General features: G+C 40.9%; 2 protein-coding genes across 3 annotated transcripts; both read right to left on the bottom strand.

Moving 5' to 3' along the window:
• Positions 1-111: 111 nt before the first annotated feature.
• zfyve27 (zinc finger, FYVE domain containing 27) lies at positions 112-10,361 on the bottom strand. 2 transcript variants are annotated; one of them, XM_055041556.1, is made up of 13 exons: positions 10,061-10,361; positions 8,443-8,662; positions 8,261-8,331; positions 7,978-8,164; positions 6,849-6,944; positions 6,116-6,228; positions 5,909-6,027; positions 5,535-5,606; positions 4,504-4,524; positions 2,785-2,926; positions 2,617-2,663; positions 2,427-2,508; positions 112-1,600 (listed from the first exon to the last, which is right to left on the bottom strand). In XM_055041556.1, the coding sequence occupies exons 2-13, from the start codon at positions 8,658-8,660 to the stop codon at positions 1,533-1,535; spliced, it is 1,236 nt and encodes a 411-aa protein (XP_054897531.1). In that variant the 5' UTR covers positions 8,661-8,662; positions 10,061-10,361; the 3' UTR covers positions 112-1,532. The 2 variants fall into 2 exon arrangements, with proteins under 2 accessions (XP_054897531.1, XP_054897532.1); XM_055041557.1 differs by lacking the exon at positions 4,504-4,524.
• Positions 10,362-11,989: 1,628 nt separating this feature from the next.
• Positions 11,990-14,883, bottom strand: si:ch211-284e13.5 (uncharacterized protein LOC793850 homolog). Its single transcript, XM_055040793.1, has 3 exons — positions 14,194-14,883; positions 13,453-13,749; positions 11,990-13,226 (listed from the first exon to the last, which is right to left on the bottom strand). The coding sequence occupies exons 1-3, from the start codon at positions 14,669-14,671 to the stop codon at positions 12,649-12,651; spliced, it is 1,353 nt and encodes a 450-aa protein (XP_054896768.1). The 5' UTR covers positions 14,672-14,883; the 3' UTR covers positions 11,990-12,648.
• Between the last annotated feature and the right edge of the window lie 1,107 nt (positions 14,884-15,990).

Consider the following 15,990-nt stretch of genomic DNA (forward strand, 5'->3'; position numbering starts at 1 on the left):
CAAAGTTATGTAAAAATACAACCTGCCAAAATTAGGCCAAGGAGCATCAAAAAGAGAAACTGATAATATGTGTGTATACTGCTTTTAAGGAAAGAAAAGAACTCTGAGTAATAAAATTCAAAATAAAGTTTAATTCTTGTGCTAAAAACTGGGAGGAATGTTATAAGAAATTGTACATCAAGTGTTAAGATGCGGTTACAACTGTTTTCGAATTAATGTTAACGTTTTAATGAAGAAGAAAAACCAACCCTGACCTTCTACTCAAGAGTTGATCGTTTACATTTTCTGTGTTTATTACAATATCATAAACAAACCTTAAAAAAAAAAATGACCAGAGATTTATTTAGAAAAACAAGCTGTTCAAATAAAAATCTGCACTTTCTGGAGTTTTAAATTAAATATATTAGATATAGAACAACAATAACAGTGTATGTATATAATTACCATAAAAGCAAAGCAAACAGTTACAATCATCTGTGTCTGATTAAAAATCGACTCTTCACCGCGACACAACGTCAGTTCTTCAAGTCAAGTCCTGCTTGCAAGACAGAGTGAGGCTGTGGTGGATGTTTCAGGTGGATTCTGGGACTTTCATCCGGTTAGACCAGAGTCCGTTTGGTTCGAAGAGAAGCTTCAGGAGTCTGGAGATTTCTATGCTGCTGTGGCACGTCGACAAGCGCATTTACCCACACGGAAGCAATAAAACCAGAAGGAGGCAGCAAGTCGATAGTTATTTTTGTAAAAGTCTTTGTTCTGCTAAACGTTGTGCTTTTTTCCCCTCCGCCTCCACTTCAAATTTTGCTGACTCCATGTGAGTTTCCTCAGGTCACAGGCAGTAAACCAGCAGCAGGACCACGTCTGAAACACAACTGGGCGTTTCTTCTAAATGTGAAGGGATGAATTTACCCCCGTCAGTTCAGATAAGCCGACAAAATATGATAACCGAGGCAAAGCTATGCAATCTCCACGTTAGCTGGCCAAAGCCCGACGCAGAACTTTAACCCATCATTAATTTGAACGCACCGACTCCAGTTTTGTCCACTTTGGGAGTTCATCCGAAAGCCTCTCACATTTGCAAAACACCCTTCACTTTGTTCTTATAGAAAAATCCTCTCAGTATGACTCATCTGCCCCAGAGGACAGGAAACGTAAAGCAGATTAAAAACCTATACCGAGGTATCCATCCTGTCCGGTTTTGGCATTTATACGTCTCTCAGCTTAGAGAGAAGTATGAATGTAGGTTCCTTTGATGGAGAACCCATAATGATCTGTGTCGACCCTTAAAGACTCGTGAAGTCCGACCGCAATTACTGACAGATTTAGCAGGAAACATCTAAAAACACACTACAGGAGCAATCCCACAAGCCACATGAGAGGTTTACAGAGGGATGGCAGCTGGTAAAGGCAGGAGGGTCCCAGAGTTCCACGTGGGAAGTTGTCTGGACAGCGTGTACGAGCCTTTACTACACAACCGAAGCATGTAGGTTTGGGTTTCAGTGAAGGACTCAGGAGACGAAAATCAGTTTGCCGTCTCATTGTAACTTGAGAATGGCAAAACAGGCAGCACACACAAACACGGTCTCTCTCTGCGCCTCTGGAGCTGAAACAGAAACAGGAAGCAGAAGATGAGACGCAGCAGGAAAAACAAACGGCAACTGGAATCAACTCGCATGAAGTGGTCTTCCAAACCCATTGTCCTGCAACTTTTACATACATACAGGCTCTAACCTGGATCAAATGAATGACTTATTGCCAGACTTCTGAAGTCTGCCATTTGATTCAGGTTGTTTGGAACAGAAATGCACCTCAAAGTCGCAGTAGCTTTTTTTAATACAGAACAAAATAGTACAAATGTTAGGCATGGTTGGGGGAACTGGCTGCATTACAATCAAGTGCAGCAATCGAAGCGAACCCCCCTTTAGCTTAGTCACTTTCTACAGCTTTAACCCCCATAGTGCCAAGCTTAAACATTTTTCTGCATCTAGCCTCCTATAGGTTGGCAGCAGGAGCCAGCCAGAACCAAATCATGCCATCCAGCTAATTGGTGCTAAATTACCAACAACTTTTCCAAACAGAAAAGTCCCCAAAAAGAAAAACTAAATTCAAAAATCCAGCCAGGATTAAATTTAAGACCTTTGCTCAATTTTAAGTTTTTTTTTTTGTTGTTGTCACATGTTATTCTAAACCTGGGACAACAAGTTTAAGAACAAACTGTTTTAAAAAACCTGTTGTTCCAGGTACAATAAACATACATGCTTCTGTAGAACTTGTGTAGAAGTGATAACTTCTACACAAGTTCTTACTTGTGTAGAAACTGGCAAACCCGTTTTTTAAACCGCCACGTTAAGAACATTTAACTCCTTGAAATTAATGCAATTAATGCAAACATGACTGTGTGTATTAATCTTATTATTATGTATTCCCACCTGTTGCCCCCATGAAGGACCGCGGCACCTTGTAGGAACAGCATCGGGAGCAGAAGCTGTTGCCACAGTTGCTGCAGTTTCTCTGCAACATAAAGACACATTAGTTCAATTTGGAGCCACGGAAATGATTGAGTTAGAATTGATACTGATGTAAAAGCTAAAACATTTAAAAGGAAAATTTGGGTCTCACCCTCTTCTTCAATACTGAGAAGACGGCATTGCAGCTGGAACAGTTGCCTTTGGAGATAAAGAGAGAAAAATGAAAAGTTGATGCACTTTAAGGTTTTTCTTCCCCATCAAGGAGGTCTAAAAGTGGGCAAAAAAAAAGGGTCCAAAAGAGGAGTCAGACCAGACTGACCCATGCTGGTGGCAGGGTAGCGTTTCCGGAGTCTCTCCGTCAGTTTGGACACCTTGCTGCGGATCGGTTCATTTCGACTCAAGAAGCCGTTCTCAGAAACCGTGTCATATTCAGGAGCGCCAGGAGGTCCGTCGTCATCCTCCTTCGGAAGATGAAAAAAGAAAAAAAAAATTTATCATAATTTATAAAATGTACTCGTTCCAGATTAAATTCAGCCAAAAAAAAAACAACAAAAAAACGCTTGCTTCAAAAATTTAGCAGCGTCAGTTTAGCTAGTAAGACCACAAATGTAATAATTAAACCTAAGAATCCATGCATTTACAGTGCAAATACACACAGCACATGCATCAGTCTTAGAATGAGCTCAAAGTCATGAAGGGAATCAATATTTTTGGGCCTATAAATTTTATGTTAAATTAAGGTATTGGTATAGTCTGATCCCATAGTAATGCTAACATTGTTCAGGATGCTGATCCCTTTACTGGAGTGTTTGGACTTGTTATCTTGTTGAAACACACAACTTAAGGAAATTTACTATGGCACTGACCAACATTAGTTTTTATAGGACGTTTCACCTGCACTGAGGCTTAACATCAGTGTTAGAAGATCATCTGATCACCTATCTACAACCCAAGATCCAATAAACAACCATGCTTTCACCAGATCATAAAATGTTTCTTCTAGACCAATAGATTGGTTCTTAGGTTATGCAACAACAAAACTTTTTGCCAATTGCCTGACATAACACTAGCTTCTTCTGATAGCTGCAGCATTACATTGTCAGCTGCATTGTAATGACTGCTGGATCCTTTGAGGTTTACTCTACTACACCTAATAGTAGATTATTTCTCATGTTGCATTTTAAGATCTACAAAAATGCTTATTTTGATTGAAGTGATGACTGCTGTTCTTTTGACACAACTGTAAAAAAAATAAATTGTCGTCCATCAGCAGGTCAGCATAGATGACTGAAACAGAGCAAGAAGCCATGTCAGGTTCTCAAAAATAAATATAACCATGTTAGGGATGCACAATCGGCATTTAAATTGTTATTGGCTGTTTTTAGTCGATTTATAAAATATTGGTATCAGTCCAATAAATAAAAAGTGGCTGTCGTTAATAACGGGTGGCGTTTGCTTGGGCATTTGACTGTGACATTGATGGGAGAGTGTTTAAGGGAAGTAGAGTAGCAATGTTTTTCATAGTGTCAAAAGCAAAATGTTCTTAATAATATTGGTCAATATCAGTTATCGGCCATGACAGCAATGTTAATTTTGGCCTAGATTTACACATCAGTGCATCCCTAAAATGTTTTGTGATGCATAGACTCATGCATGTATATATGTATGCATATATACAGGCATCTACGTACAGATGCCTGTACATAGAGGGAACAGGAATCTGAATAAAACATCCCATAATCTGCTTTCAGTTACAAAAGCATAATGACACTGAAAATCCTTAATGAGGATGTTTTCATAAACTGGATGGAGAAGAAAAGCTGATTTCACTAATGTGCCTCATGGATGGATGGAATCCACTTACCAATAAGAGCAAAGGGGTTTCCTTGTTAGGAAACAGAACAACACATGAGAACAACTTGAGACAACACAGCCATGCTGTGAAGGCAGAACCAACCACCACACAAGGTCACACAAGGTCACACACGACACATGAAGTTTTGCCTGTGGAGGAATTTCAAAAGTGGGGAAAACTCACCTGCAGAGCAACTGAACTTTCCTGAGTCAAAAGAACAGCATGAGGGGGAAACAGGAGGGATCATCAGAGCTTTTCATTTCCAAAACAACGAGCGGTAAATGGAGACTATTTTCAAAATGTGTTTTGGAAAATGAAGAAAATACTCCAGAATGTTGAATGTAATAAAACTGGGATTGTTGTATTTGCTTTAACACAACAATTTCTGTTATCCTTACATTGTCTGAGCCACATCCGTCACAGGCGTGCATTGCTGATGCACCAATCAATTAAGCCAGTGACTGATAGCAAACCAATGCTCCGTCCTGTTCAGCAGGTCAAATTTCAAAGCAAGTCAAATAAATCAATAAATACTATCGGACCCTAAAAGTCTAATATTTAACACCTGATGCAGGGGTTGAATTTGTGTCACAAGACTGTAAAGACAACAAGGTTAGTTAGGGCTTGTGCAAACATGAAACGTGACGCCTTTTGTCAAACATGTGGATAAATCACAGGAACAGCGACGAAGGTTGGCCCATCCAAAGCTATTTTACAGAGATATTCAAAAATAGAAGCAGTATTACACACATACATATTTTTATATGTATGTGTGTATATGTGTGCATATAAATTTAAAACATAAAAATTGAGGTGAAGCTGTATTAAACACGGTTCATTCATTTGTTTACGTAACCTTACTGTAACTTTATTAACGTCTTGTTCAACTGTTTGTCTTTTGCTTCATTTTAATGAAGCAAGATTAAAATCTAAGGTTAAAATTATACTAGAAAGAAACAACATGTCCTCACTGTGCAGCATGTAAACTGTGTGCAGCATGTAAACTGTGTGCCTACCTGACTGATTATGTTTCTCTAAGTGCTTGGATGTCTCTTTAACTGCAGCCAGAAATGTTCAGTTCTGTGTCTGGGGATTATCTGAAAATGGGATTGTGGAGGCAAATTCTTTCCTCAGGTCATGACAGACCGTGGGATTACACACTCAGCAGGAAAGGGAATTGGATCTTCAAATATCAACGTGAGGTTTGTTTTTACCTCGATTGCATCTTTAAACTCGTCATCTGGTTCAGCCTCCTCTGCTTCTTCTATGCTGCCAGGAGAGAGGTCCTGTTAAAAAATAAATTAAACGGAGATCACTATAGATACATTTAAAAATTACCACACAAATTAATGTCAACAGTGACGCTTTGTGTTGTCTGTTGCCTTATTGTCTCTAGACTAATCTGAAGCCCTGTCCATTCATTTAATATCAGAAAAAAAAAATCAACATGGGTGAGAAGTTACCATCTATGTCAATCTATGGATTTGCACTACATTGAATACGATGAGTTCAGTACAGAATAAGAAGCTTACAGTTGTAGCTGGTTTTATTGTAAAACTGAAATTGTCACATTTTTCTGTTAACTCGCCTCCAGGCTGGTTGGGGTTGGAGTCTGGTCCGCCGTGTTGGCAGGTTCCTGCTCCTCACTCAACCCCTCTAAGGTCTGCGTCTGACCCAAGTGAAACAGGTTCCTGAGGTCCAACAAAACTGAAAACACACATCAATGAAACATAAAACAAAAAAAAAATCAAAACCATCCCAAGAGTTACTGTGGAACGTGTGTGAATGAACCAACCTCTGTAGAAGTCTCTGTTCCACAGGAAGACAATACTGTTAAGCCCGGCAAGCACCCAGCCCAAAGGAGCGACGTACAGGAGACACACCACTATTAGCATTGCACCATAAAACCTGGAAGGAGGAACAATGGAAGAATCAGGCAACAGTTTTGACCTCCGACTCAGCATTCAGCCAATTCTGACCTAACCTTAACGTTTAAATACAATTATTCATTTTGAATACACTGCAAATTTTGTTTTGAAGTAATTTGGATGTTCGGAAATGAGTTAGAAAAGAAGTAAGTTTGTAAAGAAGTGAGTTTGTGTGTTCATAGGTAAGTTTGTGGGGGAATAAATTTAGAAAGTAATTAAGTTTGTAAAGAAGTAAGGCCATTAGCCAAGTAACTTCATTCATAAGAAAGTCCATACATAAGTTTGTCATACGTTTGAACGCAAGTAAGTTAATTATTTAAGTTCACACATAAGTAAATTTGTACGCAAGTAAGATTATATATAAGAAAAGCTTAGAGCATGGGACACAGAAAAGGAATGGCCATTTTATTTCTTACAAAAACAATAAATAAATTCCAAACTCTGGTACAAATCTCCCATGAAGGGCTAGATGTGTAGTACATTACAATTAGGGTACCATTTCAATATTGACGATTCCAGGGTTCAGTCTGCTGAAGACAAACGGCTGAATCACATGCAGTGTACATGTATTTGTGTGTAGGTGTCAGTGCACTCACACACCTTGATGATGTGGCATGATCATCCCAGTATAAGACCTTATAAATAGCTTCTGCTGACTGACAAGCAGAGGACAACATTTCATCCAGGTGCTTTAACCTGTTGGGGACAGTGAACACAGACAGAAATAAAAATGTAAACTGCTATTAAAAGAAGCAATTACAACTGGATTAGATGTAAATGAGAGTCGTGGCAAAAATATGCAAGGTCATTGTGTGAAGTAGTGTTTCTAGTAAAAGAACCTTCGGAGCGCAGACAGGCTTCAGATGAAAGTTGTTTGATGCACGAATGTTACACATGCGCAGGTGCATATTTTGTCTAAACTTCCACAGCATTAAATCTATCCGATATTTACTTAAGATATCACAACGCTACATCTAACCGACCTCTTTCTTGTCTAAATGACTATGGGTTTCACACAAACAATGAAAAAATATTTTCACACTTCACAATAAAACTCCCCAGTGAAACTGTAGTGGTTCCTGCAGCTCTCTTTGCGCCTGTGCAACATCCCATCGTGTGCAGGAGAGCTGTACAGAAAGCAGCTGAAACTGTACTTATTAAAACATTATGATGTCCAAAGCGAAACAATAAGTTTATGCCACATGAAACCAGGGTTTTCAGTAAGTTTTGCCACAGGATTAACAGAACCTGAAGAGAAATGTGCTGCTAAACAATGAGTCATATCAAAATATTGAGACAAAAAGCTAGTATTAGCTTAGCCTTTTAGCAAACTACCCAACAAGAAAACTTTTCAGCATTTCAGGTTTTGCCTTCTCGAAACACTGGAGTAGTTTTTCCAACCCAGTTAAGCCACTGCTGGAGTGGATTTGATGCAGAAAGTCCAACTGGGACAAAATATCTGCTGCAGTCGAGAGAAACGGAAGAGAGCAACGTTATAGAACGTCACTGGTGAGGGAGTTCAGGGGGTCAAAAGTCACAATACTAATGAGGTCATCTAATATAGATAAAATGTCATCTTTGGGGGGGTTTAACCATATTAATTGCTTTGCTTTTGTTAACTTTGATGTTGTATTGGACTGGGACTTGCTTTTGGTAAATGAATACTTATTAAATCTATAAGCTGAAGGTTACACTGTCATTGACTGTAAACCAGCACTTTGTATCTTACAGGTCTTTGATTTCCAGCATGGCCTCCTGTTTGGTGAGATTCACTGTCTGCAGGTCTCTACGATGCACAGCGTGGTATCGCCTCTTCTGGAGCTCTGCTTCTGACGCTCTGCTCCCACACCTGTCCTGCAGGTAACCCAGGGCAGCAGGCGCCGAAACCGCCACCACGCTCACTGTGAACCAGCCAGCTGACACCAGAGGAGAGAAACGAAAAACAGGAAACTGTTTTATCAATTATTAAAATGCGCAGCAACCATTTACGATCACTATTTATGTCATCATACCTTCAGTAATTGTGCAAAAGAAGACATTAAAGAATACACACACAAGAAGAGAGCACATCGGCATCTTCCATCTGAGCAATGGAGAAAACGTATAAAACAATAAATATAATTAGAGGTCTTTGGGAACAAAAAGGAAGAATTACAACAACATGCTCACTCGAGACATAAGCACCCGTACATACCCGAGCAGATAGCGAATGAGCTCCACTGCGTCCACAACCGGTTCTAGGAACAGAGCCATTCTCTTGTAGGACACCACCATGTTTAGGAGGTCAAAGTTCGGTGGGCAGCGAGGACTCCCCAACTCTGAGGCGTCCGGAGAGCCTGGCGTCTCTTTAGATAACGAGTGCACCAACTCTCCCCGTTCCCCTGGAGCCTCTCCAGTGCTGTGCATTGCCATCTCTGGGCAGTGAGTAGGAAAAAAAAATGACAATCAGGACGGATGCAATCAATGAAACAAGAAACCTGACATGGTGCAAAAGTCACCCAGTCATAAAAAGTTGCTTCCTAAAGCAGTTTCTCTTTAATGAAAAGAAAGCATTTCAAAAGCTCAATGTGGTTGAGTTCAACAACAAGGCTGTTCAAAGTGATCTACAGCTTGAAAACATAACACGGTAACCAAATACGAAACAGCAGTAAACATAAGATGTCAAAAACCATCATCAAAATCACCAAAAAATTATGCATAAAATATGTTGATCAATGTTCCAGTTATTTCTTGGTTGTTGAGTATTGCAACAGTTTAGAGTGTGATGGAGTATCATTTTAAAATCTTGCCCTATCTGCTCACCCTGAGCTCTCGCCTCTGTGTTACCGAGATTTAAACCAGTTATGAGCATAAAAAAAACAGAGAAAGTTCATCCAATGGCCAAATATATTTTTGGCAAGCATCGTTCCTGTGTGGGTTTCTACTGCCCATAGTCCATCTGATGAGCAGTTGGTGAAATATTATAGCCTACTAAATTATGCATCCAAAGAGTCGTCTGAGAATGCACCTCGGACAGTAAAACAGTGATGACTAATGGGTATTTATTGCGGATTGTTGTAAATATATATATAAATTAACAATAATAAGAGTGGCAATTTATTATAACCAAAAATTAAAATAATGTCTTAAAACATCAAAGGTTTTGCTACAAAAGATTTCAGACTGAGGCTTTCAGTCTTCAGGCAGCATTTAGCCAGAGGTAAAAATTGAATAATTAGGATCAAAGCATAAGCTAGAATGACCTAGTCAAAGTCTGAGAGACTTCCAAGAGAGAATCTGTGGTAAGATTAGAGTTATTCTTTTAAAGAATGACCAAAACAAAAGGTCAGATGTTCAAAGCTGATATATATATATATATACAAAAAAAATTACCTACAACTTGAGGCTGATTTTGCAGAAAGGAACAAACAAAAGCAGGTCACACTTTGCTGACTTAATATTTGTCAAAAATCTAAATTTTAACATATTCACTACGCAGCTCTGATCGATCACAATCAAGAAACGTGACAAAAGGTCTGAAAAGGTGAAGGGACACAAGCGCTTTGAAAAGCAATGAACATGACAAACAGAGCCAGTGTAGCCTTTAAAAACCTGCTGGAGCGGCCGTCTCCTTTTAAAACACGAAGACTCCCCGCAGAGAGCGAGTCACAACAGAACGAGCAGGCGGCTCAAACAATTGATGCTAGCAGCTGCTGTGGCCCGAGACTGAACTCTGAATGGACAGCACGCAACATCGCGTAACAGCGCGTCTCTGGGAGCATTTCACGTTTCGTACAACTTAAAACATGAGGCAGGAGCAGACGATAACTCACCGGGAGCAGAGAGAGTCCAGGAGCAGCAACAGCAGCAGCAACTGCGAGAGGAGAAGAGAGAGGAGCTCAGGCGAAACTAACGAAACCCACCGACATCATGAGACCGGGGACGGAGGACGAGCCGCCAAACTGGACCAGCTCCGGTACCACGACTGCAGACATGTCCGTCCGAACTGCCTGGCTCGTCAAAATGACCACAGAGGGGAGAAGACGACCGAGACCGCCGGTGTTTGGTTACTTAATGGAAGCGGCTATCTTTGTTAGCTCGGTGTTGTCCAGAGAACGTTCGCTTCCCATTCTAATCCAGGATGAATAGTCGATAGCAGAAACCGGGCTGATCAGTACAGAAGAGTCGATCACAGAGCTACATGATCAATTTCAATAGATAGATAGATAGATAGATAGATAGATAGATAGATAGATAGATAGATAGATAGATAGATAGATAGATAGATAGATAGATAGATAGATAGATAGATAGATAGATAGATAGATAGATAGATAGATAGATAGATAGATAGATAGATAGATAGATAGATAGATAGATAGATAGATAGATAGATAGATAGATAGATAGATAGATAGATAGATTTTATTTTCATTCATAAGTTATTTCAGAAAAGAAAAATGTTGGTTCAATAAGACATTATTATTGTCACATCTAAATCTGCCAGGAAAGTTAGCTGTACCTAGATTGAACCCACCAACACACACACAGACACACAGCCTCACAAATCAATATTTGGGTAAATTATGTGTGGCAAGTTACATAGAAATAATGATAAACTTCCAGCTTAACACTCATTTTGTCGTCTGAACTGGTAGCGTTCACTTGTGCTGGCTGGCTTTCTGGCGTGGACATGGCATTTACAGCTTACTTTTCAAGGTCAAGGCTATTCTAGAAGCTTAAATGCTGCAAAGTGTCAGATTTGTTTATCCTCAAAATACAATTGAAAACCCCTACAGTAGCATAAAGATCCAACACACAGCTAAAAGCTCCCAACACTGGATGAGAGCCAAACATTGGACAATTCTGAACTGGCCATCTACAAATCCCAATGCATATTTGTTGGGAGTGTCTGAAACATTCCCTTCAAACCTGAAAAGTTTGGAGCAATTTGCCCTCTAGGAGTTAATACCTGTGGCCGGGTCATTATCGTAGCAAATATGTCATAGCAAACAGATTGCTATGATTCTGTTTGATCATAGCAATCAACTGTCTGATTGCTGCGATTGTCTCAAAAGGTTGCAAGGTTTTCATAAGTTTAGTTCAGGCCCGTTTCATTTGTTCAAGTTGTTAGAAGCCACAGTGAAGAAGAGGGAGGAGTGCTGAATGCTACTCTTGTTGTGCAATGTTCCGAAACAGAGGAAGTGTATACAGTTGTTTAAAAAGGAAGTTGTGTTTATTTTTTTTTAGCTCTTATCAGTTGAGTATTAGCCAAGATGGGAAATGAGTAGAGAACTTTGTCATTTGTTGCAGAGAAAGAACAAAAAGAAGCCGCACTATGGTCTTATCTTCAAAGCAAACATCAGTTACACCAACAGGCAGGAAGTTTCTGACAGTGCATGATTGTCTAATTAATATAAGTTTCAGTTTGGAGAGGTGTCACATTTTGCAAGAGTTGTGATGTTTTCTTAAGCATGACCCGCCTGACTGAATAGTGATGGCAGGTGGCTGATAAAATATTAAATTGCTTCCTTATTTCTAAAATGATAATTTGGGTTATTGTCAGAAATTAAATGCCAAGTTTTTGGGAATGTTTTGGCTGGATAAGCAAAGCAATTACTTTGCAATCAAACTGAAGTTCCGAATGTATTTGTATGTTGGCGTTAATTATTTTGTGATTACCCAGCATTGGTTGAAAGGGAGAAATGTTCTTTTGTCGCCCTCTACTGGTAGAAATAAGCACACAAGTCAACAATACCAGCTCAAACTGGCTCATACAATGAATTTATTTAAATACTAAAAATAGAATGACAAGAAACAGCACTTTGAAACCAGAAGGCCCCACGAAAAACATGAAATGTCATTATGCACAACCATTGTCAGCACAATACACCATACCTGCATACCGCTATTAATATAAGTTAAATACATTCCACTGTTTGAAGGTTTTATTAAATGCCGACTCAGACAATATAGCTCCATCCCGTAATTAAAAAGGCTAATTTGTGAAAACACTTTGTCAAGGCAACATTTGAAAAGAGGACCCTGTAAAAAACCACTTATAAAAATATTTACCCTTAAAGCATCAGAGCATTTCAATAAATCAAAAATGCAATTGAAACCCTAATTGTTTCTTTTCAAAACATGACATTAGCGTATTGTATTGACTCTTTACAGATTTTGACTTACAGCTAATTAATAGTTTTTTTCTAAAATCAATCATTAAAATTTGACAATTGTAGCCAAAATTAATGCTGGGGAAGACTGCAGACCACTCACCCCGCCCTCCACCAGGGTGAGTGGAGGGCGGGGGTGCAGAGAGGGTGGAGGGCTGCAATTGGCTGCGGCGGAGCGCTTTCCTCAGCGCTCAGACAAATATACTTATAACTTAATGCATTAAAGAAGTCAACAGTCTCTTAATCTACTGCTGGTGATTGCTGTGAGAGCGCTGGTGGAATTTGAGCCCACCGCAGTTTCTGAACGACTTCCCGCACTGCCCGCAGACGTACGGCTTCTCCCCGGTGTGGATGCGGAAATGCCGGGTGAGCGCTCCCGAGTGGCGGAAACACTTGAGGCACACGGAGCAGGTGTACGGCCTCTCTCCGGTGTGGATGCGCAGGTGGGTCTTCAGGTTCTCCAGGCGGTTGAACTCTCGGCTGCACACGGTACAGCGGAAGGGGCTGCAGCCCGGGGGGTACAGCTGCAGCCTGGTTCGCGCGCCCCCCGCCACGGGCGGCAGACAGCGCTGCTGGAGCCGCTGGCGGCACTGGCCGTAGTGTCGCCGCAGCAGGCTGGGCAGGGGGAAAGTCTGACCGCAGAACTTGCACGTGGGAACGGTGGAGACGCTGCGGCCTGCTTCGACGTGGAATCTGTGCACCTGCGGAGGAACTTGTGATACGGAAGCTTGTTCTGCCAGGTGGAAGATGTTTGGAAACTCTGGGCACACGGACTGAAGATCGGAGGCTGGTGGGAGGCTGCTGCTCATGTCTGGAGGACAAGCTGAGGGAATGAAAATAAATCAGGTAAAGACATAAGGTTTACAATCTTTTGTTTGTCACAAATATATTCTTTTTTTTTCTTGTTTTAACATGAAAGAGTGAAGTTTTTAACTGAACAGAGAGGGCAAAATGTCTCTTGTTGACCGATAGACCAAACATTTAAAACCTTAAATGGAAATTCTTCTTCACATTTCTTCAACTTTGAGCTCATCTGGTTTGCCTCTTACCTTGATCCACCCTTGCACGGACAAGACGTGTCTCTGGATCTTGACTCTGAATATGCGTCTCCTCTGGTGGCCACCCGAAGCCCTCCGTGCTCAAGTTTTCCTCTTTAATTAATTCCAGACAGCAGGACGCCCCACTCCTTTGCTCTTCCAGTCGTTCCTGCTTTACGATAACTTGCTCCGTTGTAGATTTGATGGCAGTGCTGAGAGGTGGCACAGACTCTGGAGCTCGTGGGGTTCGACATGCTATTGCACCTTTGTTTTTCAATGCAATCATCTGAGACGCCATCTGAGTGGGATCTATGAAAAAAAAATTAAAGCAAATTGTAAAAATTAGAAAAATGTTAAACAGATTTTTTTATTGCTATGACATTGAGTGTAACGCAAAAGAAAAGTGCATAGATTTTTTGTTTGTTTGTTTATTCGCATCTGCGTTTTGCGGAACATTTTAGGAACGACTCCTTCCCGTTTAAACACGACCGTGCACCAGTACACAAAGGAGAGTCTACTCAATAAAACACCACTGGATTAGAAAGAATACCGCAAACCAAGCCGTGTGGTCCAACATCAGCGTTTGACCTCACAAATGAGCATTTCTTAGAATGGTCATTGGTTCCCCTAAACATTATAGAAAGCTTTCTACCTCACACACACATTGTTCGTGTGAGAGAGTAAACAAATACTGTCAGCACTGTGGTGTAAATGAAACCCAACACCCATGTGCACACAGACATGCTGCCCCACCTTTGATACGATCCTTTCCTTGTTCCGAGGAGACATTAGCTAGCAGCTCCTCACGTCTGTTCATGTATTCACCTCGGACAACCGGGCCAGGGCAGCCATGACCTGCAGGCTCACTCCTGACCTCCGTGCCTTCTGCTGCAGCATCCGCGTTTAGACCGCAGGAAGTTGGGTGGGGCGCCTCGCTTCTCCGCACAACGCCGCCGTCATGATGCTCAAGCCGCTCGCATTCAGCCAGCAGCTCTTCCGCCCGCCGCAGCTTCTCTTTCAGCGACTCGTTCTCCCCCCGCAGCTCCACGTACATGTCGCTCGTCGCCTGACTCACGAGCGTCCGCACCTCCCGCACCGCCATCTCCACGGCCACGTCCAGAGCTCCGTGTATCGCAGCGACGAGCTCCTCCTGAATCGACCGCACGGCTTCGGATCCGCACAGCGAAGGCGCAAACGCTCGCCTTTGCGCCCCGGACGGCTGCGGCTTCATGGCGCATTCAATCTACGGCGATGTGTTTTTTGTTCTCGCTGATTCGCCAAGGTTTGCTGCTGGTTTGTAAACAGAAGCTCCACTTCCGCACAGTGAGACATGTATGAAATTTCAGTCGCTCTCAAAGAAAAAAAAATGAGGTTGGGATTCTCGTTTCTCTCTCACATTGCGACACCTGGTGGTGGGCGTGCTAAATTGCAACTTTATCCACAAAAAAAAAAAAACAACAACAAAAAAAAAACGGCACACCCGCCATGAAACTAGACTTTATTGCGGTATCCAACAATATTCAAATGAAAATGACACACCACAAAGTCAGAGAATTTTTATCACTTTTGAGGATATTTTTGAACGACCTGTTTGCAGAACCCTTTTAATGGACTTTACGACCAATGAAACAAATGTTGCATCAAATGAAGCCAATCATTTCTGCTGCCTCCTAATGTTTACTGCTGGTTTTTGAAGAATTTTCCTCTGATGAAGAGGCAGCTGAGAAATATTTAAGGAGAACTTGTCACTACAGATTTTGCTTTAATCAATTTTACATTTAATGCACCAATTCGTAATTTTCCCTTCACCTTAACCCAGGCTAGTTTTAATCTAATTGTCCTCTCTGTTTTAGTAGTAATATATATTTCTTGCTGTGCTTTTAATTCTCAGTTGGATCACTGTTTTGTTGATCCTGTTTTCTCTTAATGAGTCCCTGCCTTGTGTTCCAGCTTTTCTAATTGAGCTGCTAGACAACTTGAACTATTTAATCCCTTTTCTAATTGAGCTACTAGACAACTTGGACTATTTAATCCCAGAGTTGTTTCCTGTTTGTTTACTCTACCCAATGCTTTTCATACCCATCCCAAAAAAAATGGGATGGGTGACATAAAACCTCATGTCACACTTAAAAAAAAAATAGAAATCTGCAATTGGCATGCTAAGGATTCATCTTGTGCCAGTATAATGCATTTGAGTCCACTCTTGGAAGTCGTTTTTGGGATCAAACGATTAGGTCTAGTGCAGGATGATAATTTGCACACTAACCAATGAAGTAACATTTGGACATCTAATTAAAAAACTGGACTTTTAAAATTAAAAAGTCACTCAAGGAATAAAAATTGCCTCAAGGTCTACTTTTGAAAAAACTGCTTGAATGGCCACCTTGCCAGGATCCTGCTAAATAATGGCTCAACAGTGCTCAACAGATTAGAAGTGAAAGGCTTTTTATTGTCAAGCATGCTTTGCTTGCACAAGCAAGAAAAACCTCTTGTACAATCACATGTTCCACGATACAGCAAACAAACAGAAATAAAGTGCAACTTGAAGTA

Source organism: Poeciliopsis prolifica, unplaced genomic scaffold (genome assembly GCF_027474105.1).
Source record: "Poeciliopsis prolifica strain line A6 unplaced genomic scaffold, Auburn_PproV2 SCAFFOLD016, whole genome shotgun sequence".
Classification (NCBI taxonomy): Eukaryota; Metazoa; Chordata; class Actinopteri; order Cyprinodontiformes; family Poeciliidae; genus Poeciliopsis; species Poeciliopsis prolifica.

Bases quoted from the DNA above. Each gene is read 5' to 3' on its own strand.
- zfyve27 (XM_055041556.1), bottom strand. From the start codon at position 8,660: ATGGCAATGCACAGCACTGGAGAGGCTCCAGGGGAACGGGGAGAGTTG. The intron at 8,165-8,260 runs GTATGATGACAT...CTCTGGTGTCAG, and splicing joins CTTTTGCACAATTACTGAAG to CTGGCTGGTTCACAGTGAGC. The intron at 2,509-2,616 runs GTGAGACCCAAA...TTTATGTTGCAG, and splicing joins TCTCAGTATTGAAGAAGAGG to AGAAACTGCAGCAACTGTGG.
- si:ch211-284e13.5 (XM_055040793.1), bottom strand. From the start codon at position 14,671: ATGAAGCCGCAGCCGTCCGGGGCGCAAAGGCGAGCGTTTGCGCCTTCG. The intron at 13,750-14,193 runs GTGGGGCAGCAT...TTTTTTTCATAG, and splicing joins AGGAAAGGATCGTATCAAAG to ATCCCACTCAGATGGCGTCT. The intron at 13,227-13,452 runs GTAAGAGGCAAA...TCATTCCCTCAG, and splicing joins CCGTGCAAGGGTGGATCAAG to CTTGTCCTCCAGACATGAGC.